At 51.9% G+C, this 22787-nt stretch overlaps 1 protein-coding gene across 4 annotated transcripts in view; it reads right to left on the reverse strand.

Moving 5' to 3' along the window:
- MTSS1 (MTSS I-BAR domain containing 1) overlaps positions 1–22787 on the reverse strand; it is a 158649-nt gene that overhangs the window by 4166 nt on the left and 131696 nt on the right. For 2 of the 4 annotated variants that reach the window (XM_029923731.1, XM_029923729.1), the window contains exons 7-12: positions 21574–21585; positions 10272–10429; positions 8325–8432; positions 6930–7027; positions 4828–5038; positions 982–1101 (exon numbers count right to left, since the gene is read on the reverse strand). In XM_029923731.1, the coding sequence (XP_029779591.1) occupies positions 982–1101; positions 4828–5038; positions 6930–7027; positions 8325–8432; positions 10272–10429; positions 21574–21585 (707 nt within the window). Of the gene's footprint in view, positions 137–981; positions 1102–4827; positions 5039–6929; positions 7028–8324; positions 8433–10271; positions 10430–21573; positions 21586–22787 lie in introns of all 4 variants that reach the window. The other 2 variants (XM_029923732.1, XM_029923730.1) reach the window with 2 other exon arrangements.

A 22787-nucleotide genomic window follows, 5' to 3' on the forward strand; every position in this document is an offset into this window, starting at 1 on the left:
CGTAGTCTGGAAGGTGGACAGAGGTGACCCGAGGGAGCAGGCGGGAGGCAGGCAGGCAATGAGGGGAAAGGCTTGCCCCCACGGGCCCCACATGGGACTCACTTGGCAAACTACAGTGAGAAAACCCGTTAGACAACTGGAAACAAACAAAACAGGGGGGGGGAAAGGAAAATAAAATTAATATAACAGGATGAGTGTGGAGGTACAAGATGGCATTGACATTCAAGGGAGGAGGGAGACCCGAGTACTTATAAATGAAACAAGCGGCGTGCTCTGCTGCTCCTGGATGACCGCGGGTGTCAGAGAAGGGGCCACGGGGCAAAGAGCACACGGGGGACGCCATACAAGTGTTGGGTCAAGGCAATCATTTATCTCCATTTTAGAATAGTGTAGAAATTGAATGGTGTCCTTAATTTTTTGGCGTTCTCAATGGTCGGATGATTTATAACCAATGGAGCATAATTTCACAGTGAGTGATTTGTTCATCTCATTATGCAAATTGAAAAGATTCTCAAGCGTCAACTGAAAACTGTTCATTCCGGGTTTCCGAAATCATCACACTGTTCAGGAGCAGATTCCAAATTGGGGTGAAGGGGGAGATGGCGAACTAAAAGGCAGAAAAGCGCACAGCCTCTGATGCAGTGAGATGTCCCGGTCCGACGGTGCAGCGACACGGCCATGGTGGGTGGGGTGCTTGGGAGGGGGAGGGGGGACGGATGAGCACACGACACTTCTGAGAAGGAGCCTTCCACCTCTGAGCTCCCCATACCCCTTCCTCTCCCTCAGGACACTGCAAGGTCACTGCCCAAGAGCCAGGCACCCTGTCAAGAAAAAGCCCTCAGCCTTGTCTCTCTCTCTCTGTGTCCCCACAAGGGGCTGCATTATAGATTTTGAGTTTCAGGTTCTTGGCGGTGACAGTGATGGTGGGCAAGGGAGGGGGCCGTAGGGGGTGGCTGCGGGGGCCGGGGCCCAGCCGGTCACCTTCTCTGTGGACGCCCAGGCGCCCATGGTGGAGCCTGAGCTGACCGAGGTGGGCGAGCTGCACTCGCTCACGGACTGGCAGGTTTCGGAGGCTTCCGAGGAGGCCGAGCTGGACGAGTTCTGCAGCAGGGAGGGGCCGCGTGCCACCAAGAGTAACAGGAAATCAGAACGAGAAGATGGGGCGGGAAAGTGCACGCACAGAGAGAAAGAGAGACAGACAGACATATAAACAGAAGAGGGAAGGATGAGAGAAGCAGAGGGTTAGGGTTATTTTTCCCCTTTGCCAAAGCTCCACCCACACAGAGGCTTCCAAGCCCTCAAAAGGCAGCATGAGCCGCAGCAAGGTCCGGCCTGCTAGATGGTCGGCCCCCAGGACCCTTGGGTGTGTGTGTCTAGGGTGTGCCTGTCGCTGCGACTCCCCGGGTTCCTTTGGACATTTCTTCTCAGGCCACAAGCTGAGGTTCCGGGGGAGGCCTGCCTTTGCTGTCTCTCGGGCACAGGCGTACTGAGTGCCTGAAGACTGACCCCCTCCACCACCACCACCCAGCTTGGGCTTCTGCTCCACGCCTCTCCAGTCCCCAGCCTCTCCCCGGGTCACATGCAGCCTCCGCACCCGTGAAGGGTGGTTTCCAGCTATGTGGCTGCATCTTCACAGGATAGGTTTTTAGGTTTCTCTGCCTGGGAAATGATTTTGAGGTTTGGGTCAGTGAGGCCCTGAGGTGCGTACAATGTTTCCAGTGTCCTCCCTAGAGAGGGACGGAGCATCTGGAGAGATCTGGGGCATTCCATAAAGGAGGTCTGACTCGGGTCAGCATCTCCTTGTGCCGATCTTTATTACACCTCCAATCCTGCCAGTCTCCCAGCATCACCTGGGGCATGTGCCCCCAGCTCAGTCTCCTGACATTTAGCTCAGGCTGGGACCGTGCCCGTGAGTTCACTATTACATCTCAACTTTCTAGTCCCGTGACAGGTGCTCAAAGCTACTGAATGGATGAGTGATGGAGACCATCTCTTCCAATATGAACTGGGTCCCCTGAGATAGTGCTTTGGGCACACCCAGATATTTAAGGTCTGTTCACTGCTAAGTCCAATCTCTGGCTCATCCTTTTGTTTAAATAAGCCCAACCCTACTGGGATCTGTGTGTTCCTGTGTTCACTGCCAAGGAGGCCAGATTCGTGTCTCTGTCCACCTCCTTCATGGCCGAAGGAAGAAGGGTTCCGGCAAAGGGACAGAGCTACAGCTCTCCACCCTGCAAGCAGCAAGGCTCCGAGAAGACCCTCTACTGCGCTGGGCCCTGCAGAACCACAGCAAGGACGGGCCACCCACTGGACGCCCTTGTGGCTCCTCAAACTCTGTGTGTGGTTGGTGGTTCAGGAGCCGAAGTTTGAGGGTTTGGATTTAAGTTACGTTCCCGTCACTTCTCAGTGGAAGAACCTCAGCCTTAATCTAAATCTCCAATTTCTTTCATTTTTGGAATAGGGATCACTAATATCTAATAGAGGATGAGAACACGCAATTTTATGTCCGTCTATGTACACACTGCTTGATCAGTGTACAGAGAGGCCACTTATCACTATAATTTACTAGGGCTGTTTATTTTGGTCCCTCTAATTCAAGTATGTTCAACTTGAAAAGAAGAACCAGTAAACCACTCCAGGACTGCAGGTTCCTATTTCTTTTGGCTTCTGTTCATTTTTCCTAAAGAACCTCTTGCCTTAACGGAATGAAAGGCTCTTGGACAAGACCCTCACAGCAGACATGGCCCCACTCCTGGGCACAAGTGGACTAAGGTAACATTTGAAAAGGGCCCAGTGGAGGAAAGTGGGAGAATTCTTAACATAGTCCATCACTTGGCATTGACCGAGACCCACGTGACCGAGTGGAGACATGAAGGGCTCCTGCCCCGGACAGATGTGCACCCTTCCCCTCCGCCTAAGCAGAGGTAACATTGCTTCGGGAGCCTGGCTTCGCTGGCCTGTGCGTTGTGTACAATCTCCTTACACTTTCCCTCTACCTTACAATCAGCAGCAGCTGTAATGCCTTTTTATTTCTGGCAAAAATAGAATTGTCTATTAAATTTTGCAGCATCTGGAGCTTATTATAACTGCCCGAGAGCACCCTAGAGTTGCTGGCCAAGGAGCTTGGGCACCGGCTTTCAGATTTAAGTAAACCGCCACATGCTGACTTCCGCTCCCCTCATCATTCCTGGCGGCAGAGACACTCGGGTCAGCTTGATCCACACACACAGTCTTTGACAGGACAGCACGGGGCCTCTCTTTTTTTAGCAAGGAGCGTCAGCACTCTGTTAATGTGTCAGTTGATTAAAAACACACACAGAATTAGGCTGCGTGTTAGAAAAGCCTTGGAAGAATTGCAAATTCCCGTTTTCCTTCCAACCATTCACACCCTGCTTTCAAGACCCACAGGTGTGGTTTAGTTCCGCCACAGGGTGGGGGACAGGCAGGTGACACACCTTTCAGACCAAGCCAAAGCGCCCCAGCTAGGACAAGCACGTTAGAACTCAAAAGTCATGGCTCTGGGCCCAGAATGTCTCTGTCTGAAGTGGAGTCTCTATTTCAGGAAGGCAGAGAGGCCACAGTCTCCTGGGACAGCTGAAACACGCCAGCGGGACCATGGGGCTGAGCGCCTGTGGGTTCACCAGCGTCAGCCACATCGGGCAAGGAACCTTCGGGCTTAAATTCCCAGAACACTTCCGCTGCTTCCTCTACATGAAGCCTTCCCCCAAACACTCCCAGGGATGCCTCGTGGCTGAGATGGAACAGAAAGGGCTCTGGATTGGTTGCCAGAGACCCTGGGTCCAGCCCCCCAACCTGCAGGTCACATCACTGTGCAGCTTGGGCACATCACATCTCTGAGCCTCCGTTTCCACAACAAAACAGGGACGACAATACTGCACGTGGCTGTCGGGGGACTACACAGAGAGCAGACACAGGACGTCTTGGGGTGGTGCCGGGGACACAGCAGTCAGTGACCGGCAAGCAAACTGGGTACCTGGATACAAGATAAGCACGTGACCTTCTGAGTCCAAAGGATCTTGAGCCAAAGGCTGGGTCGCCTCAGCGCGTACAGCGGGCACGGAGCCACGTGCCCCCAGCAGATGGCACTGTGGGGCACCCTGGATGGTGGCGAGTCCCTGCATCTGCTGTTGTGCCGCTGATTACTAAGTAGGAAGCCAGAGCCCTGGCACTCAGGGAAGGAGGGCGGAGAGGGCCGCACGGGAAGGGCGTCACAACGCCCCGTCCAGCTCCTGTTTCCTGCTCCAGCTGGACCCACTGGGCCCGGTCTGGTCCGGTGGTGCCAGACCCAACTGTGGCTGGAAGATTCCACGCCTTCCCTTCTCTCAGGAGCAGAACGCCAACGGAATTATCTGCAAGGGCTCTAAGGATTGGTTCTCGTCCTCACACCAACTGCTAAAAGGAACCGGAGAGCAGCCAGAGGCTTCACCGTTCGAGGGCAGAATCTCCGCCATTCAGAGAGAAGCAGACGCAGCAGTGGAGAAGGTGCCACCGTTGCACACCTGTCCGCTGATTAAGCATCGTGCGAGGCCGGACACTTACAGGGATGCCGGACGGCGGCCAGCCTTCTCTGAATCCGCCTACTTACCTGAGGGGACTCCCCAGACCACTGTGGTGACTTGACCATCACCACCCCGGAGACAGGCTTTAAACCCAACTTACAGTTCTCACCCTTTGGGGAAAGGACACATTTAAAGATGAGAGGTTTCTCGTGTCTGCCTGAGCCAACATCTTTCTTTGGAGCCAGCCAGTGGTGGTGGTCTGGGCACAAGCCATCACCGCCGCCTCCGGAGCCCAGGGCCCCCTTACCTGGTTGGGGGCCTCTGGCGGCATGGGGGACGGCGACTTGGACTGGAAGGCGTCCTGCGAAATGAATCCTGAGTCGTGGGAGGACACGCTGGACAGGCGGACGGGCGCCTGCTGGGCCAGGCTGGAGCCGCGGTAGCGGTAGTGGGAGCTGGGGGAGTGCGTGTGGGAGCCGCTGGAGCGCGAGTCACTGCTGTTGACGCTGTTCAGGCTGCTGTGGGGGCGGAGGGGAGGCAGGCGTGCGGGGTTAGGGGGCAGGGACGGGGGAGGAGAGAACAGAAACGACGGACAGGGAAGGGGGCAGAACATAACGTAATCAGCCGGGAGCCACAGAGAAGCTGGGCAAAGGGGAAAACATGTTTCCAAAACACCGAATCATTAGGCTAGTAAACAAGAGGTTTCTTTCATGTGAGCAAGCAAGCGGGGAGAAAAGTGGGAGCTGTGACAACGCAGGTCTGCCGAGGCTCACTTCTCTGATGGCACAGTGAGGTGTCCCTAGCACGGAGGCCCAGGATTCTAAAGGGTCAAGTGCTACCCAATTACTTCAGCACGTCAGCAACCACCAGAGCTAGAGACCTAACCTCTGTGGCCTGAAGAGAGGCGGGGCTGATCTTATCTGCTCCTCGGCTTGCAGGTCCCCTGACCCTGGAGCGAGAGCCACCAGGGCTTCGGCGTCATCTCGTTAGTATATTCAGAGCTCTCCCTTACATGCACCGTCTGGGTCCAGGAAACCAAGGTCAACCCAGACGACCGGTGCCAAGGGGCCCCTCAAGGAGATTTCATCCTCCAGTAGCCTGGTTCAAGACCGCCGTAATGAACATCGGCAAATCAACTCGGTGCTTTCACGTCGGCGTGTTTTCCCGCCTAGTACCATGGTCACTGCTTTAATGAATGGCTTTCCCCTGATCACGGGAATTTCTCTGTGAGGGTGTCTGCGGGCCAGGTGTTAACAGCACACCCAGCAAGAAGCAGGCAGCTTTCAACAGCGACGGGCAGACGAGGCCGAGCTGTTTGCTTCCGAGGTGAGCAGTAAACAGGAGGCCGAGAAGCCTCACTACCCCTCTGGGTGTTCTCTGTCTGCATTCCGTCTCCAGTTCTACAAGTATGCACTCTAGTAACTCCGATTACAAAACCCAGAAAACCGAACAAAGCCCCACGGTCCAAGCGAGCAGAACGGACAGAGGGAAGCATCGGAAGGGCTGGCATGAACAACCAGCCCGGGATCAGGAAGTGTGGTTTCTGTTCCCGGCAAGAGGGTCTTGTCAAATTTCACAGCCCCTGACAGCTAATGAGGCAGTGACTGTTCTGGGCTAGAATTACTTGACAAGGAACGTTCCGACAGATCTAGGGGAGTATGCCAGAGGAGATCGCTGCCGCTGGGGATAATCACCGTAATTTTTGCTTCCCCCACCCCCAACCCCCGCCCCGCCAATCAGCCGGAAGAGGGCATTTGGGGACAGACACTGAAGCCCACGGCAGCTGCGTTCCAGCAGGCGCATGGCCTGGCAGTGCCGCAGGACTTCTGACTGAAGTGAAAACTAGAAGAAAGAAAAGAGAATGCGTGCAACTTTGTGTTCTATTAGCAGGATAGTTCTCTTTGTTACCAAAATGAAACCCCAACAGATTTGTCAAACACGCACGCGTGTGCACACACACACACGGCCCAGAACAGATGACAGGGAACCAACCAACATTTTCATGATGTAGCATCTTAAAGTCTGGAATTACTGCTCCGTGTTTACTATGCAGGCTCAACTGTGAAATCACACACACCTGTGTGTGTGTGTGTGTGTGTGTGTGTTCGGGGACATAACCATACACAGACCTGGCAGGTCCACCCTGCACTTTCCTCTCACTGCTAAATTCGCAAGAAGTGGAAATCCACTTGTCTTTGAAAAGTCAAAGAAGATGATCAGTAGGTCACCTATACCAAGAAGGGTTAGTGACACAAGACAGAGCTTCCGTCCTTCAAGAAGGGAATACACTTCACACTCGGCAGGCCAAGAACAGTCTAACAGAACACAGCTAGCGAACAATTTTGCGAACGGCAGAACTTTCCAAACAATCCCGCTGAGGGTGAGCAGGGGCAGAGCCCAGCTACTTACCTGCAGACGCTAGACTTGCGGGACATGGTGGTGCTAGGAGAGGAGGGTGGCGTCTGGTACGACCAGCTATAATCAGAGCCTTTCAAGTCCAGAATCACCTACGGAGACAGAGCCAAGCGGGTAGGTGAGGTGCTGGGAAGGGAAACATCCTCCAGAGAATCTTTAATCCGTAACATCAAAATTCTGTCATCATCAAGGGGTGAAGGTTAACGTAAAAAATGTTGTTAATGTCCCTTCTTCAGTTAAAGAACAACAGTACCAATCTGTCAATGTCATAATCCTTTTTCTGAGACACGTTAAAATATAAAGAATTGGAAGTGGGGAGGAGACCATGAAATGTCAGTCTAGAGAGACAGCGGGGGAAAGGGGAGAGAAAGAGATTTACAGTTACAGATTGACAATTTACAGGAGTCCCGGATACTCAAAGCTACAATTTATAGGAGTTTTGCCTTATAGCACCACAAATTCAGTACGGTGTCAGGACTTGTTGATCTTGTATTTCAGCCACCGGATACTCAGTGGGTCACTTCTGGACTTGATATTTTAAGGCCTGACAGAGTCAAGAGCAAGCCAATTCTTCTGCAGCTACCTCTACATCTGGCTCCCCTGCTTGACAAATCACGACTTGACTGTGAGGTCTACCTTTCATTCATTCACACAGTAGATTCTCAACAAATATCTCTTTACGGGGCAAACACGAGCCTGCTCTGGTTTCACGAAGGCAATTTCATAGAACGGAAAATGTAAACTCTGTATTTGTCTTCTGGGTTGGTTCTCCAGGGCGGCAATGAGAATTTTATACAAAGGGCAAAAGCCAGCATGTGATTCATCAGCTGCTTCCCCAAATACAGTTCTTTCCACTTGATATAAGGTTCATGTTATGAACCCAATGAAGAAGGATGAAAGCTGTCATCTCTTCCGTAAGACAGATCCTCATGCATTCGTTAATTAGAAGGGAGAAATTCAGTGAACATGGTTCACGATGACCAAGACACATCACTACCATGTTCCCCTGAGAGTTTATTTCTAGAGGACAGATGGACACAGTGGTGAAGGCCAGGCCTGGGCTCTCGGCTGCTTGGTTCAAATCCCAGTTCTACCACTAACTGGCTAGATGAACCTGGTTAAGGGACTTTATCTCTCAGTGCCTCCGTGTCCTGCTCTATAAAATGGGAATAATCATGCAGATTAGCTGAGGAAGTCTATGTGCAGAGCTTAGAACAGTACATGGCACACAGCAGGTGCTCTATAATGGCTAGCAATGATGATTACTACAGATCACAACGCGAAACACGGATAGGATTTTAAATGAGATAATGCCTCCAGGAACCCTCAAGACCTGGAACCGTTATGTCTTTGGTTGGCTCTCCCGAGTGCGGACCCCACAACTCCTACCTGTTCACTTGACGAGGGCAGCTTGTGAGGGTCCATGGTCAGGCTCTTCAGATCTTCTGAGATGGTCTGAAGGTGAGTTATTTCCCCTAGCATTGAGATTTCTTCTTCCTGAAGGAAAGAAACACACAACATGTCATCATGGTCTTGGCCCAACTATTTGTATTAGGGTTACTGTCTAACCCTTTCAACTTTCCAGAAAAGCCACCTCGAGACTGGTACATCTTTGCTAAAGGCACTACCAGCCCTTTCTTCTGGGAAACAGAAAGGGAAAAAGGAAGCTGCCATAATTATGGCGTGACCTGTGCCCCCTAGACAGCGGTGAGCAAGTCAAAGAGGACATGTGGCCCTCCTCGTGGGGGCTGGGGGGGGTTGGCACATCTGCCCGGATGGCCCGCCTGCATCTTCTCGTGGCGCCCCCCTCCACAGGCTGAGGCCCTCTGAGCTCACTCAGCTTCAACAGCTGACACAATTCGGAACAATTTTGGTCCAGACGTGATCACAGCTCTTTGTGACAGCACATGCGTGTGCAGTAGGGCTAGCGGTCCCCTTCCCCTTCTTTCCATTTTTTCCCACCAACTTAATAGCAAGTCACAGCAAATGACATGGGGACAGGGGACTACGGAAGAAAATCACTCCCTTCTCCAAAGCGTCAAGCTGGGACTGCAGGCCTAGGCAAGAGGGAGCCGTGAGAAGCTCTGTACTCAGAGGAACAAGTCCTGTTTGGGCATTTGGCTAGAGCTGTGGTCATCTTACCAGCTTCAGGAAGGACTGACTACAGCAAAAGTTCGCCATTATGGTATGCAAATGATTTACTTAAAAAATAAGTCTAGGGGGTTTCCTGGGGGGCTCAGTAGGTTAAACATCTGACTGGCTCAGGTCATGATCTCATGGTTTGTGGGTTTGAGCCCCACATAGGGCTCTGTGCTGGCGGTTTGGAGTCTACTTGGGATTCTCTCTCTCATTCCCTCTCTGCCCCTTCCTCTCTGTCTCTGTCACTCTATGAAAATAAATAAACTTAAAAAAAAAAAAGTCTACAGAGGCCTGGGTGGCTCAGTTGGTTAAGCATGTGACTTTTGATTGCAGCCCAGGGTCATGGGATCAAGCCCTGGGTTGGGCTCTGTGCTGGGCACAGATTCTCTCTTCCTCTCCTTCTCCCCCATCCCAACTCAGGTGCGCTCTCACTTGCTCTTGCTATCTCTATCTCTCTCTCTCAAAAAATAATAAGTATCAACTGATTTGTTGAGGCTCCTCCCATATTAAGCACACGCTCACTCACTGGTGTTGAACCGGCCACTGGGTCTCAAGATCACCTGAAAAGCTTGTTTAAAACACAAATGACTGGGGCACCTGGGTGGCTCAGTCACTTAAGTGCCCAACTCTTGACTTCAGCTCAAGTGATGATCTCACAGTTTGGGAGTTCAAGCCCCACGTTGGAGATTCTCTCTCTCTCTGCCCCTCCCTTGCTTGCTCTCTCATTCTCTCTCTCAAAATAAATAAAGTAAATAAATAAATTAATTAACTAACTAACTAAAAAATTTTAGAAAAAAAAAAAGCCACACAGATGACTGGGTCCTCACCCCTAGAGGCTTGGATTCAGTGGGGTTTGGATTCAGTAGGGTGTGGGTTGGGCTCAAGAAGCTGCATTTCTGAAACCAGTTCCCAGGTGATACTGAGGGCCAGGGGACCACACCTTATAGGCTACTCTGCAAGTGCTTCTGGACTTGGGGGGAGAAAGGGTAAGTAAACAACTCGTGCTGACTGTATGCCCGGAGTGGGCCACGTGGCCATCGGCAACTCACGGACAATCACTGCCCTACAGAAGCGATTCCACCATCATGACCCCTGACGTGCAGCAGATGCCTGAGGACTCAGTGATGGATGGATTGATGAAGGAAAGTCTCTCCCACACTGGCAGTGTCAGCCTTCCAGAGCTTTCCACTGACTTACAATCACAGGCCGCAGCATGGAGATGAAGGTGCAGAATCGGCCACGTTCTTCAATCAAGGCTCTTCGGACTGCCTGCTTTTCAGTCTCTTCCAGCAAGAGATACTTGTCGTTGACATCCTGGAGAGCGCTGTCCAACTGAGGCTGGATATCACCTCTCCCTGTGAACAGAACAGAGCCCCAAGCACGGCTTGCTGAAACACCAGCTTCTGGAACAAATGCCCTTCCTCCCGAGTCCTTGTGTAGCAGAAACCACAAGTTGCCAGGACTTAAAACAATTATTCAGTTATACTCAGAAAGGACTGAAGGTACCAGCCATTTCCAATTTCCAGTGCCCAAAGGGCACATTTCTCCTCGTGACAAGGAAGATTTCCTAGGGTGACTCCTCCTGACTTGCCTTCTTGCCTTGTGTAACCCCCACAGAGACTTTTGCCAACAAAACCCCAGGATGTGGCAGCTGGACAGTATTCTTTCTTTGTAGAACATTCTGAAGAGGCCAAGGGACGAGCAAGGTGAGGGCCTGTGGATGTTTCCAAAAATGGGCACGAGCTGGCTTTGTTGGGTCAACCTCAAAGAGCCTCTGTTAGGACAGAAGTTTCTGTCCCTGAAGACAAAGATGGCACGCATCAACTCTCGGGGCCAAGGCGGTGGGGGGACACCTGGGAATCCGTGGCATTCAGCTTAACCCCCTGGTGGAGAGTCCTGAATGTTCTGCTTATAAAACAAGCCCAGTAACAAAACGGCCTCCAGTCAGGTCTCTGCTGGTGGAAGTCTAAAGGGAGAGTCCGTGCCGAGCCTGACCCACGCAGGGTAATCGTTGGCCATGTCCACAGGCCCCACTTAGAATGACACAACCCTTTCTAGAGTTTAAGACAGAGCGTTAACCTTTCCAACTAAAACTTTATAAAATAGCAAACTATGTCCATAAATAAAGCTTTATTAGAACACAGAGATGCCCACTCGTTCATACATTGTCTCTACCTGTTCTTGCTATAACGGAAAATGGGATTGTTGTAACCCATACTGTGTGGTGGCCCGCAGACCAGGAATATTTAGGATTTAGAGAAAAAGTTCACTGTGCGAGGGGCTGCACCTATCACCTGAAGCAGGGAACATATTCTAAACTCCTTCAGAGCAGGGACTGGAACTCTCTGAGCCCAGCCCCTGGTACAATGCAATGTGTGTATACAGCAGGTGCTCAATAAATATATGATCGTTTTAAAAACAGAATGTTAGGGATGGAAGGGGCCTTCAGGGCTACCCAACCTGCTTCTGCTTTGGTAGGGGCTGAAGCCTAAAGAAGGTGAGAGACTTGTCCAGTGCCATTCAGGGAAAGGTGGAGAGTCAGGACAGAGACCACACGGCCTCACCCCTCTCATGCTGGACTCATTCTCCTCCGTCCCACCTCCTCAAACCACATGAAGGAATCAGCAAGAAGCCTGAGCAGTCACCATTTAGCTCTCTCTAAAATGGTGCAGAAAACAGGGGCGCCTGGGTGGCTCAATCGGTTAAGTGTCCAACTCTTGATCTTGGCTCAGGTCATGATCTCACAGTCCATAAATTTAAGCCCCGAGCAGGGCTCTGAGCTGACACTGCAGAACCTGCTTGGAATTTCTCTCTCCTTCTCTCTCTGCCCCTCTCCCACTCAGGTGCGTGTGTGCTCTCTCTCCCCAAATAAGTCAACTTAAAAAAATGTTAAATGATGTAGAGAACATTAAATGCAGTGTGTTATTTGGCTTGGAAAAGGAAACGGTCAGGGGACATTGCCTTGAAAGTAGGAACATGTTCCAGATTTTCTCTCAGAAGCAGATGAGAAAGCTTAACATGGAGCAAGAGGTTGACACAGGCTTCAAGAACATCCCAACAGAAAAGGTCTCTGGGTTTTATGAAGGAAACGTCACTTCCTGGGCAGGGACTACACTAAGTTGGCAAGTTGGCACACAGGGAAAGTCCTGCCTCGTCAAAGGTCGCCCCTGAAACGGCCTTGGGAGGCCAGCGAAGCACACGCTGCCTGCAGAACCCTCGAGAGTCAGGCCGGCACCGGTTCGGGGTGGCTACGGCAGGCAGCGCTGAATCCCGTGCAGGGATTTTATCCAACGGTTCCATTAGGGGAGAGTTTGAGTCTAAGAAGTTTTGGCGTTTGTCCAAGGTGGCCCCTCACCCTCCCTCCGTTTCATCACTGTCTACCCTCAGGATAACCATAGCATTTCCTCCAGGTTCCCCAGCTGCCTCCCCAAGGATGCGGGGCGCCATCCCCACAATGTGAACCTGGCCCCAGACCATGGGTTTCTCGAGTTTGCAGTGGATGGGAAACCTGTGAGAGCCGGGGACCGTCTAGGGAGGGGACAAGTGTGCCCCACTAAGGACATACACCGTCTGCGACACAAGCTCTAGGAGGGAAGGCCAGGGTGCCAGCAGCCCTGTGAGAACTGGGGAGCACCTGGGTGGCTCAGTCGGTTAAGCATCCGACTCTTGATTTCTGCTCAGGCTCAGAATGTTCTCAACTTCTGTGGAGGGTGAAGGGGAGAGTCAGGAAGACAGATTAAACCCCGCAATGCCTGACTAAACCCACTTGGATGTGCTTCGATTATGGTAGCAATGTCTTTTCCTATCAGCCTATAATTATAAGAAATTAGGAAAATGTGTATCTTCCCTTCCTTTCACAAGGTATAAGGCATGTTTCTATCTGTAATTAATCATACTGACTTTAGAAAACATACCCACGTAGGAATGCAAAGTGACGGGGACCAAGTATCATCTAATCTGGTAAATATAAATTTAAATTATTCTATAATTATAGCAAAGTTATCTTAAATATGTATTATATTGTAATTAAAGGACTTGTAAATTGTAGTATTCTAAAATAAGTATAATCTGTAAAGACTGCTATAATTACAGGCACGGTGTATACATTTCCATTCAGGATATATCATAACCTAAAAACACAATGTTTATTTCTTAAATTCACCAATATATAATTATGTTTATAAAAAAAAACACTGTGGGAGACATTATTCCACGTCCCAGTTGGATGCCCTAGGCTGAAGATTCAGTTCAGGGTTGCAGAAGTACTGACCCAGCACAAAAGCCCACCCATTGGGCTGCTCCCACACAGCCCGAGCCCCCACTGGACTGGCCTCCATCCTCTGGTTTCACCTCTGCGATGGCCACCTGGGTCACCTCGATCTCTCGCCTGGACAGCTGCAACATCCCCCATTGTCACCTCATATGCTGGCCCAGAGCAGTGCCAGACTCCTGCACAAGGCAAAGTGCCACTTCTTCTCAATACCTCCCAGTGCTTTCAGGAGAAGTCCAATGTCACCAGCATCGCCCGCCGGCATGCGTGGGTCAGCCCCCCCGCCTCTAGGATTCTTCTCAGGCCACAGCCCCTCCTGCCTCCACGGCTCAGGCCCTCCTCCAGAGCCTCTTCTCCGGAGGCCGGGGTCCAGCGCCGTCCAGTCCTCACACACGCTCTCCTCCTCCTCCACACCCGCCGAGCACCTGTTCATCCGGCAACCCTCTGTCCTTCAGGAAATCCCTTCTGGAACTCTCGTTAGATTGGGGTTTCCTTCCATGCTCTCCGAAGTGCCCTGCCTGGATCTCACAGGACACTCCTCCCAGTACAGGTTTCACCCTTAGTTCCTGAGTTCTTTGACTAAGGTCAGTCTGCCCTACTGATCGGGAACCCCACGGGACATTTCTGCTCCGTGCTGTACCTTCTCACCGAGCACATGTGCCTGCGCGACAGGTGCCCACGCACGTGCGAATGAGACACCGAGAGGGTAACTCAGCCCGAGTCTGCTTAACGGAGACTCAACGGGCTGAACCGGACCTGGGACAGCCAGGCAGCCACAAGAAGGGAGGGGGATGCCTTCAGGGAGCTTTCCAGACAAAATTCCTGAGTGAAGAGTTGCTGGTGACCTTTTCTCTAAAACCTAAGTCCCCCCAGTCGTGAGAATTGTCTTCTCACTGCCCGTTCCCAGGTCTTGGCTGTATTCATGCCGAGCCGGGAGCCCTGGACTGCCCCAGACATCAGAGGATTAGTCTCATTACAGAAAACACTGCGGGGACAAAGCTCCATCAATGGGCACAGTGTCAGGGGCCAAAGCAGCATCCCTAAAGGAGAAAGGACTTCATTTTTTATATTAAGTAGGGAGAGCTTACAAAGCGGTCTGGAATATGAAGACGTTATTTCTAACAAACATTTACATTTTATTTTTCTTAAGCTTTATGTAAATGTTCAAGGCAGGAATTAATACCCCCTCTTGAGAGGAGGGAAAACTGAGACCAAGGGAGGCCACATGGCTTGTGAGCCAGGGATGGGCCTGGCCAGACTCCACCCGGGGGTCTCTCCTGGTCAGGGGCTGTGTTCTCGGTACTTCAGCTCACGGCAAACAAACCTGGGAACGAGCTGCCAGGACCAAACGTTCTATGTCCTTGTCAGCACAAAGCAAACACGCAGTCCACTGCGATTTGCATTATCTGGAACCTCCCAGCCTTCTGGTCACACACTGCAGCCTACGCCTGAGCCCCGGGGCTGTGCCGGACACAGACATGTTCTCAGGCAAAGGGCTTGTCAGCTGGGAAGAACCAATGCTGGACATGCTGGGTCAAGACCGCTGTGGGGGAAAATACCCAAGGTCATCTCTTTTTCTTGAGACATGAGTACAGGGAAACCAGCAGGATCCCACACAAGGACTTCCATCTGCCCCTGACGCACATACACTCACACACACACATGTGTACTTCGTTTGGAAACATCTACTTTTTCACGTTTTTATAGCTCACAAACCAGGACGCATCCAACCAATGGTGCCCCAGGGATCGGTCGGCACCATCTTTTCCCCTCTCACCACGGTCCAGGAAATGACGGTGTGTATTTCATGGCATTCATTCTAGAGTCAATGAAATATGGGACAGAAATACTGAAATGTGGGGCACAAATACAGAAACGGGTGTGCAAGAGGAGGCTGGAGATGATACATGAAATAAGAATTCCATTTCCCCATCCGAAGGTGGCTATAAATCTTCCACCCTGCAGCCTGTGGCAGTTTCTGACTGATTTCCCCAAAGTGAAAACAACCAGATATCAAAAGAAAGATGGATTCAATCGATCAAGATGGGAGGCTTTTTGACTGAAGATTCTTTTCAAACAAACTCGGTTTCTGTTATTCTTTCAAGCTGCGGTGCCTCACGGACCCGGCTCCCAGGCTGGAGACCAGATGAGTCCATCCACATGAAGCACGCGGCACAATGCCCCGTGGGTGGCGATGGCTCGGTCCGTGTCTGGTGCCATCGGGGTCTCTGAAGCCAGCCTCCGGGCCGCACCGGGCACCTCGGCAGGGGACACTGGGCAGGGCTTTCAATTCATGTCTTCTCTGAGGTGCAGAAATGCAAAAGGTCCCAGAATCCTTCCATTAAAGGTGGGAGTTCTGACCAGGACGCACTGGTCCCTAAGCCATCAGCTGCTTAGTCAAAGCACAGACAGCGGAGAGGAAACCAGGAAACGGCCCGTGTCACTGTGCGGCTCTCCCCCCACGGCGTCTCAGAATCCTCCCATCTCTGCCACGATTCCTCCTCTGTGGTCAAACACTCTCCCATTTATCAACCTCAAATCTGCATCCCTTCAACCCCTCCTCCTCTCACACTTCCCCTAAAATGCTCTTGATCCATCTGTCTCTCTCCATCCCTGCGGCCGCTTCCCTGAGCCCTGGTCACTGTCATCTCCTGCCTGGACCACAACAGCCACTTGTGAACGAGAATCCAGCTACATCACTATCTAATCCAAATGCACATGTTCAGGGCAGAACTTTCTAGAAGCCAGCCTTCAAGGGCCTCAGAGTCCTAAAAGTCAAGTCTTTAATATGGTAAAAGGCCCTGCTCACCTGTGCCTAGTTCTACCCGAGGGCAGAGCCAGCCCCATCCAGGGAAGGTCCCGAGGTCTGGCACGTTCCTCCATCCTCCCTGGGCACGGGGAGAGCCTGACCCCAGCGTCCACCCCTGACAGCACCCCTAGCGACACCATCCATGATAAATGGATGAAACGTCAACGAAACCCACCTTTCCGCTTCCAGCCCCACTGGTGTTTTTGTGCCTCTTCCCAGGAAGAATACTCATCTCTTGTCCCACCCACCTTTCCCTACTAAAACTCATTCAAACTTTAGGAGTAGCTGGAGTATTTGCCTCCTCCTGGAAGCCTTCACCACGTACCCCCCCCCCCCCCCGCTGCCCCCACCTCCACTGAACGCCCCAGCGTTTCCTTCATAATGAACTACATTGTTTGTATTGCCAGGTCGTAGTTGTCGGTAAGATGTGAGAGTGTTGTGTCATGACAAAATACATATGCGTGTTTGGTCTTTGCCCCAGTTTCTGGCACAGAACTTCCAAAACCCCTTGGAATTTCCAGAATGACAGGAGTGTCTTTGTCGTGCTGATGCCCGGGGGTAGGGGGTTAGACAGATAAGTTCAGGGCGGGAGATGCTTACAAGGAAAACCAACCTTTCACCCCAACCCCTGACCTCCAGGGAGGGGAGAGAGGGTGAGGCTATAATCACCAATGTTAATCAATTGTGATTACACAATGAAGCTTGGGCAAAAACTTGAAGAGCCGGTTTCTGCAGGCTTCCTGGGCTGGGGACTATACAGGTGTCGGGAGGGAGGCATGCCCAGGGAGGGCAGGGCGGCTCTGCACCGACCCCGACCCCACCACTCCGTGTGTCTCTTCACCTGGGTGCTCGTGCGTACCCTTCATAATAAGCCGGCATCCCAAGCACAGAGCTTCCCTGAGTTCTGGGAGTCATTTTCCAGAATTATCAAACATGAAAGGAGTCCAGAGGAAATCCTGACTGTGAGGCTGGCCAGGCAGAAGTGTGGGGAAGCTGGCGAGCCCCACTTGTGGCTGGTGACTGAACTGGGGGCAGTCTTATGGCACTGAGCCCTCAGCCTTTGGGACCGATGCTAACTCTGGGTGGTTAGCTGTCAGAACTGGGTTGCGTAGTAGGCATCAGAAAACCGATGTGAGAACATAAATGCCTCTGCCATCCCGGGCACAGCCTGCAGGCAGAGGCTGCCTTTGCTTCCTCAGCTGGCCACGGGGGTAAGCAGAGGCACTCACCCATCTCAACGGGCTGGCCAGAGGGGCTCATCCGTAGCCTTACCAGAGAATGGCTATGAACGAGAGCTGCCACACCGGACGTGAACCACTTAGCCTGTGAAAACTGAGGACGGCTTGCGGCTCTAGAGGCAGACCTGCCATCCCCCCCCCCTCCCCACCGCCCCACCGCATCCATTCACTATACCAGCCACTCGATGTTCTCTACGTAGATGAAAACCATATTGTGCAAGCGATCAGTATTTCCAAGCAAGCTGTTCTTCAAATTCTCAGCCTTCTTACTGGGCTTCTGTTGTAGCCCCTCCATGCCGCTGTAAATACCTGTCCCTCGGCTCCTGAAGGCAGCCACAGGGAGGCCAGGTGCCCCACATGCGATGACAGCCTCACTGCGCAAGGGACTGTCCAGAATTTCAGATCCTCCAGTCAGCCATCCGCAGCCAGAGTCACAGACAACGCCCCCAGTGAGCCTCGTCGGGGTGAGGTTTTCCTTGGACACCGGCTCTGTCAAGGATGGCGGTTCGCGGCTCTGGGCTTCCGGGGGTGTCTGGGTGGCTTCTTTTAATGATTCTCAGTTGTGAAACATGGCCAGTGAAGCCTCTAGCCTCCGAGGACCACCTGCTTTCTTCTCCAGATGCAACAGCCCTTTGCAGGAGTTTCCCAGGGTTCAATTCCAAGGTCTCAAATGATTCCAGGCAGGGACAGCTTCCAAACGCCGCACAAGGTGTAAAAAGGAAAGTTTCATCACTCCTGCTTCCGCCAAAGCTGTCCCTTGGCAATGCTTTTGCCCACCAGCCCGCAGGCACTGGTGTAGCCTTACAGGGCTGGCTGCGTCACCCGCCAGGCGCCCCTTTCTCTCCTGCTCTGCCCATTGCTCTATCTGGGGCTTCCCGGAGCCAGGACACACGTCAGGCCACGGCTCCCTCACGCTGACTCATTAGTGCAAGGCTCTTCCGTGCCACACAGGCTTTCCCATTAAGTAGGGCTTGTACCCATTTGATTATTTGCTGCATAATTAAACGTGTGCTCCTGTACTGCCTTCCCCAGGCCTGGAACAGCCATGACTCAAGCTTCCCCACTGAGTTACAGCTGAGGGCAAGTGTCCAGACAGACTGCAAGGCCGCACACGGGCAAGCCACCTCAGGAGGCTGAGGCCAACACCTGACACCTGACTTCAGAAGGAACTTTTCCGCCTTTAGCTTTCACAGAGAATACTCATCTCTTCGGGCCCAAAGCGCCCTTCTCCCATGTGCACGGGGGTGAGCACAGGGATGGGAAGCAGTCTGGACCACGAGCAGCCCTGCACCGCCAACGGCAGCATTTAGGAGGGACAGGATTTAGGAAGGGCGTGAGGTCGGTTGCTGCTCTGCAGACAGCAGGCACGTGTCAGCGAGGTGGTGACCGCAGGGGGTATCCAGAGATTTCTAGGCCCTGCCACCTCCCTTCCGGGGCCAGGTCTTGGAAGCTGGACAGCAAGAAGCAAGCAGCATGGGCTCCTAGCTGCATCCGGACTCCAGGGGCCCAGGAGCTCCTAAGGGGACGATTCCTGATGCCTTTCAGAGGCACCATCCATGACGCTTGTGGTGACAGCCATGCGGGTCCCCCTGGTGCCAGCCACACCGGCTTCTGAGTGGCCGTGTATCCCTCCTGCCCAGCGGCAGGAACAGAGTAGAGAGGTCTCCTGTCATGCCAGGCAAGAAAGCCAGGTGACCCACTAACAGCTCAGACTTTAGACTGTTAGGTGGGAATTCCCTCTGGGGGAGAGGGCTTCTAGAACTGTTCCTCTTCCAGAACCAATGGCAGGGGTGGCTGGGGGAGACTTCTTACCACGGAGACGGGGACAACGACCCACGCTGACTGCGGTCCCAGGGGCCTTCCGTGAGCAGCTTCCGCGGGGCCTGTGGGTCCAGAAGCAGCCCGCGGGGGAACATGCGCACGAACCTGATGTGGCCACGGGATGCCGAAACCTCTGCTCCCGGTGAGAGGGATGCTGATGGGGGAGATTTGAGTCCAGTTCGGGGTCTGAGCAGAAACGAGGCCCAGTGACAGAAGCGTCCGGAGGCAGGTCGGGGTAGCCAGGCCGCTGAGGCTGAGCAGGCGGGATCGCTGGCGTCCTCCGGGTGCGCCCGGAGAGCTGACTCAGGGCGGCGCACACACCTGCTCCCAGGGTGCGTCCTCCATGACATGGTCACCTTTGACCATTGTTCCGTGCTCATGTCTAAATGCTGACAGCCATGCATGGGCACGTGCTTTCCCCTCCACCCCGAAGTCCCCTGCCCTGTTCTGTACCGGCTAATCCCCTTCCCATCTTCCCATCGACCCGCCACCCCAAGCTTCACGGGGTTTCCTCTTCTTTGCCCATCGCTAGACCCATTGTTCACACTCGGCACAGCAGATTAAACCACTGGTTTACTCCCACTCGAGTCTCAACTCCTTGAGGGGGCGGTGTATTCCTTGCGGAATACGTTTTGAGTTGTAAATCCTTCCCTCAGGAGGCCCCCCGGCCACACTCATGCGTGAACCTGGCGTTCAAGGTAAATACTTCTAACTGGATCAAAGGAGGGTTTTGTGTAAATATTTTTTTCTCTTGTTAAACCAGAACACTTGTTACCGCGAACCCACGTTAAAATATAAATGGTCAAGTTCAAAAATGATTTGAACCTTGTACAAAACAATATACGAGGGCTTCAAGAGAGAGCGCTTTCTTCTGTCGTTTACGCGCAAGTTCACTGCTATGATGACGTATCACTGTGACTTGGCCTTGTGGACCCTGCTTGAGAAAGAACCAGCGGAGGCTGTGATTTTTCCTGAGATGAACTGCGCGTAAGTGACAGAGCCAGAGGGCTGTGCCATTTCCCTCCCCACCACCCCCGGCTCCAATGTCCGTCATTCCAAACGAGTAAAGCGTGCAGTTTACGCCACAGACCGACTCAGACAAGACTCTTACCGAAAGTTCTAGTAAAACTCTGTCTTCAAAAGGACATGTTGGACAGTTGCTTTGATATGAAATGTCCAGAAGAGGTAAATCCAGAGACAGGAAGCAGACGGGCGGGTGTCCAGAGCTGGGGGCAGGGAGAATGGGGAGCAACTGCCCAAAAGGCAGGGGGTGTCTTTCCAGGCTAGCACAAGTGTTCTGGAACAAGACAGTGGTGACAGCTGCACGCCGTTGTGAACGGACCAGATGCCTTTCCGATGGCGACTCTTATGCTATGCAAATCTATCACCATAAGCAAAAAAACAGAAGTGGCTGCCTTACCTTCCTTCCAAACATACACGAAAAAACGCTCACACTGTTTCATAATCACAACACTGAGGACTGGAAAGGAGCATCATTTATAAAGCTGGGGACCATCTTGGCCCCGCCGGTCATGGGAGACCTGTCCTTTGGGTCTGTCGTGAATGACAGATTCCAGCTCAAAAACCTCTCGGGAGCTGCTCGGTAACAACGTTCTCGGAGAACACTCAAGCCTCGTCAAGGCAAGGATAAAACCACACGGACGCCTCACAGACAGACCTTTCCAAGACGCAGGGACAGCCCCGAGACTCCGGAAGCAAATCCCCCCGAGAACAGGGTTCAACATTCAGGCAAGAAGAATCATTCTGATCAGTGAACTTGAAGGCCTGATACTCTGACATGAAACACAGCACACACTCTGCTGAAATAAGAAATACTTTTGATTTTTTTTAATAGGTTATTCATTTTGAAAAGAACTGTATGGTCCTGGGGAGACAAGATATAATGCAACCAAATACGATGTGGGAATTGTTATGAGGGGTTATTTAGTTCAGTTCTATATATTTTGTTTGCGATACAAATACACACATACATATATAACTCAGGTATATATGTATGTATGCAGAAATATGTTTATTTCCCATGCAAATCACTCTGTATTTCTTCTTTCCATGAGTCCAATACTGAGTAACAGTGATGCAAAGGCCATCAGGATGTTGGGCTAACCCGCGAAAGGGCCAAACACCGCAGAAAGAAAATGATTAAACACACACACACACACACACACACACACACACACACACACAGGATTTTCTTAGTTACGGAAAATTAAGTAGGCACAACTGATTGATCCGAGCCGGCAGGAAAACCAGGCAAACAGCATAGGTCTGAACAAGCATGGAAAGCCCACAGCGAGGACCACATCGTGACCAGCCACCAGAGAGTCAGGATGGTACACTTACCGAGAGCGTCCACTGGCGGGGGGCGCACGGTGAGAAAGTGCAGGATACACAATTGACACAAAAAGGAAAATAATAGAGTCAAACTGGTATTCGAGCAGCAGGCTTACCCTTCTTTCATGTGTTAAACAGTCCACAGCTTGCCACTGAATTTTGATTGAGGGCCATTAAACCCCCCTCCACCAAGAGCTGCACACCCCGGCTCCCTTCCCGGACTTGCTCACACTCTTTCCTTCACATCTAACAGAAATCTTCCTAGCTAGTGAGCATCGCCCCTAGAGATGTGAGTATGGCTCCTAAGAAGAGAGATGACTATATTCCCAAAAGAAGCCAATTAAGATACCAAGAAAATCCTTCAAGTATGATTTCTTGTAACTTGCAAAGTAATTAGGGAAACCTAAGAAATAAAATTTAAGCTAGGGTGAAAATTAAAAAAAAAAAGTTAACATGTTAGCGTAACAATAACGTGTTTAGTCTGGAATGTGTTAGTCTGGTGAGTCCATTTATCAGATTTATAGTATTCAGTTTGCAGGCTCTGGACGAAAAGGATAGACTGAATCTACTGAAAGGTCAGGATCAAGGGTTAATCCAGAAAAACGTTCCAGTTTGAGCACTCCCAAAGAAAGTCCCGGATAAGCTTTCAGTAGTTACAGATGGAAACAGAAGGTTTTACCATAATTCTTTTTTAAATTTAAATGAAGAGTAACATGGGAGTTAATGGAGAAGTAAAGTTGCTGACTTTGTGCAGGACAGCGGCAGAAGCAGGCAGATACCATAAGGTGTTTCCCTGCCCATCCGCACGTGCTTCCCCCGTGAAGGGATGGCCGGCCCCAGGACCCCAAAGGGCCACGAGCTGACGCCGAGCAGCAGGCTTGCTGGGGACTCACAAGAGGCCTTTCAGAATGTGGGCCACTAGGTCAGCTCCACACCACGGCCCTGCCTTCCTGGTGCCCGTGTCTTCTCCCAATCACCTGCCCGCAAGGCTGGCTCTGTCTGTGTCCCGGACCCTGGGCACCAGCCTGGAACTTCGCAGAGGACAGGCGCCATCTCTGCAGCCCCCAACATCTGCCTGGAGTTCACTCCTGCTAGGTGTTCAGTAAACCCACCTTTTATTTTTTAATTTTTTTTCTCCATAATATTTTATTGTCAAATTGTTTTCCATACAACACCCAGTGCTCTTCCCCTTAAGTGCCCTCCACCATCACCACCACCTCTTT

The sequence above is a fragment of the Suricata suricatta genome, chromosome 15, assembly GCF_006229205.1.
Source record: "Suricata suricatta isolate VVHF042 chromosome 15, meerkat_22Aug2017_6uvM2_HiC, whole genome shotgun sequence".
Taxonomy (NCBI): domain Eukaryota; kingdom Metazoa; phylum Chordata; class Mammalia; order Carnivora; family Herpestidae; genus Suricata; species Suricata suricatta.